The sequence below is a fragment of the Saccostrea cucullata genome, unplaced genomic scaffold (genome assembly GCF_032062105.1).
Source record: "Saccostrea cucullata isolate Sc308-1 unplaced genomic scaffold, CSIRO_AGI_Scuc_v1 ctg19710, whole genome shotgun sequence".
Classification (NCBI taxonomy): Eukaryota; Metazoa; Mollusca; class Bivalvia; order Ostreida; family Ostreidae; genus Saccostrea; species Saccostrea cuccullata.
Genome location: NW_026938600.1, coordinates 7,204 through 8,405, shown reverse-complemented (window position 1 = coordinate 8,405; position 1,202 = coordinate 7,204). Strand labels below are relative to the sequence as shown.

At 35.2% G+C, this 1,202-nt stretch overlaps 1 protein-coding gene across 1 annotated transcript; it reads right to left on the bottom strand.

The window, feature by feature from the left end:
• Positions 1-70: 70 nt before the first annotated feature.
• LOC134250744 (regulator of nonsense transcripts 2-like) lies at positions 71-955 on the bottom strand (the record flags this gene model as incomplete). The annotated part of the gene is made up of 3 exons (XM_062733108.1): positions 71-209; positions 603-662; positions 854-955. Coding segments are annotated over 3 exons (301 nt in total), but the record flags the coding sequence as incomplete, so codon positions are not given.
• Positions 956-1,202: the final 247 nt, after the last annotated feature.

The following is a 1,202-nucleotide window of genomic DNA, read 5'->3' as shown; positions in this document are numbered from 1 at the left end:
TCCACCTCATATCTGCACAATCAAAAGTCTTCATTGTCTTAAGATCCATCAATTTTCAGTTCTGTCTTACCATCCATGACGACTCCGAAAGTGATGAAGGAGTAGAGAGTTTTGAAGATGACGGCGGACTCCACCATACGATAATTGTACAGCTCTCCCAGGTACTTAACACAGCTCACTCGCCTCTGGTTATACTTAGGGTGGTTTATCTGAAAAGCGTATTAATAGTTTACACTCATTGACAAATTTTCTTTCATTTATACAGCATATAATTTGAAATATGCATTACATGTATCTGTATCATTGTAAAAAAGATGCACTTTCCTTTGCTAAAAAATTATGATGCAAATCATTCTGCTCTGAATTTTTTTTTTGACGTTTAAGCTTTATATACTTTTTTTAAAAAATGCGAAAATGGTGTGATATCAAAAATTAACATAATTTTTTGATTAAGTAAAATCAATTTTCATGTAGCTTAGTTTCCTGTCAAGCACTGTAAGGTAAATATTCCTCAACAGTTACTTCTGTAACAGTGACGGTATGATGGATCTTTGCAAATACCACATGATACACAGGAGATAGTAATTATATATAGTACTGACCTCCATTCCTAGTCTAATGTCTTCCAAAACTCCATCTACCACCTGAATGGCTATGTGTTCCTGTCAGTAAAGCAGTAAAAAGATCATAATCACAGCATCACACAAGCATAGTGTTAAAAACTGGTGACTCTTTATAGTTACTCTTAATGCTACCTAAGTATAAGGAACACAAAGTGAAACAGTTTTATTGACTTGAAATATTTTGTTCATAATTGTAGAAGTCATGAAATTCAGTTGTCCGTCATACTTACGTGATAGGGAGCCAGACCAGCCAATAGATTGGCAGCACAGTGAATAGAGTTATAGCGTACATTCCACACGGCAATCATACACTTAGTGGCGTAGAACGCAATCTGTAATCATACAATACAGAAATCTATACAGCAATCATACACTTAGTGGCGTAGAACGCAATCTGTAATCATACAATAAGAAATCTACACAGGAGTTCATACTTAGTGGCGTAGAATGCAATCTGTAATCATACAATACAGAAATCTATACAGCAATCTAGGGCTGTGCAATATTACCGGTATATCGGTATATTGCGGTATTATCCACCATGACAATATATCGCGATATGAAAATCAGATACCGGTA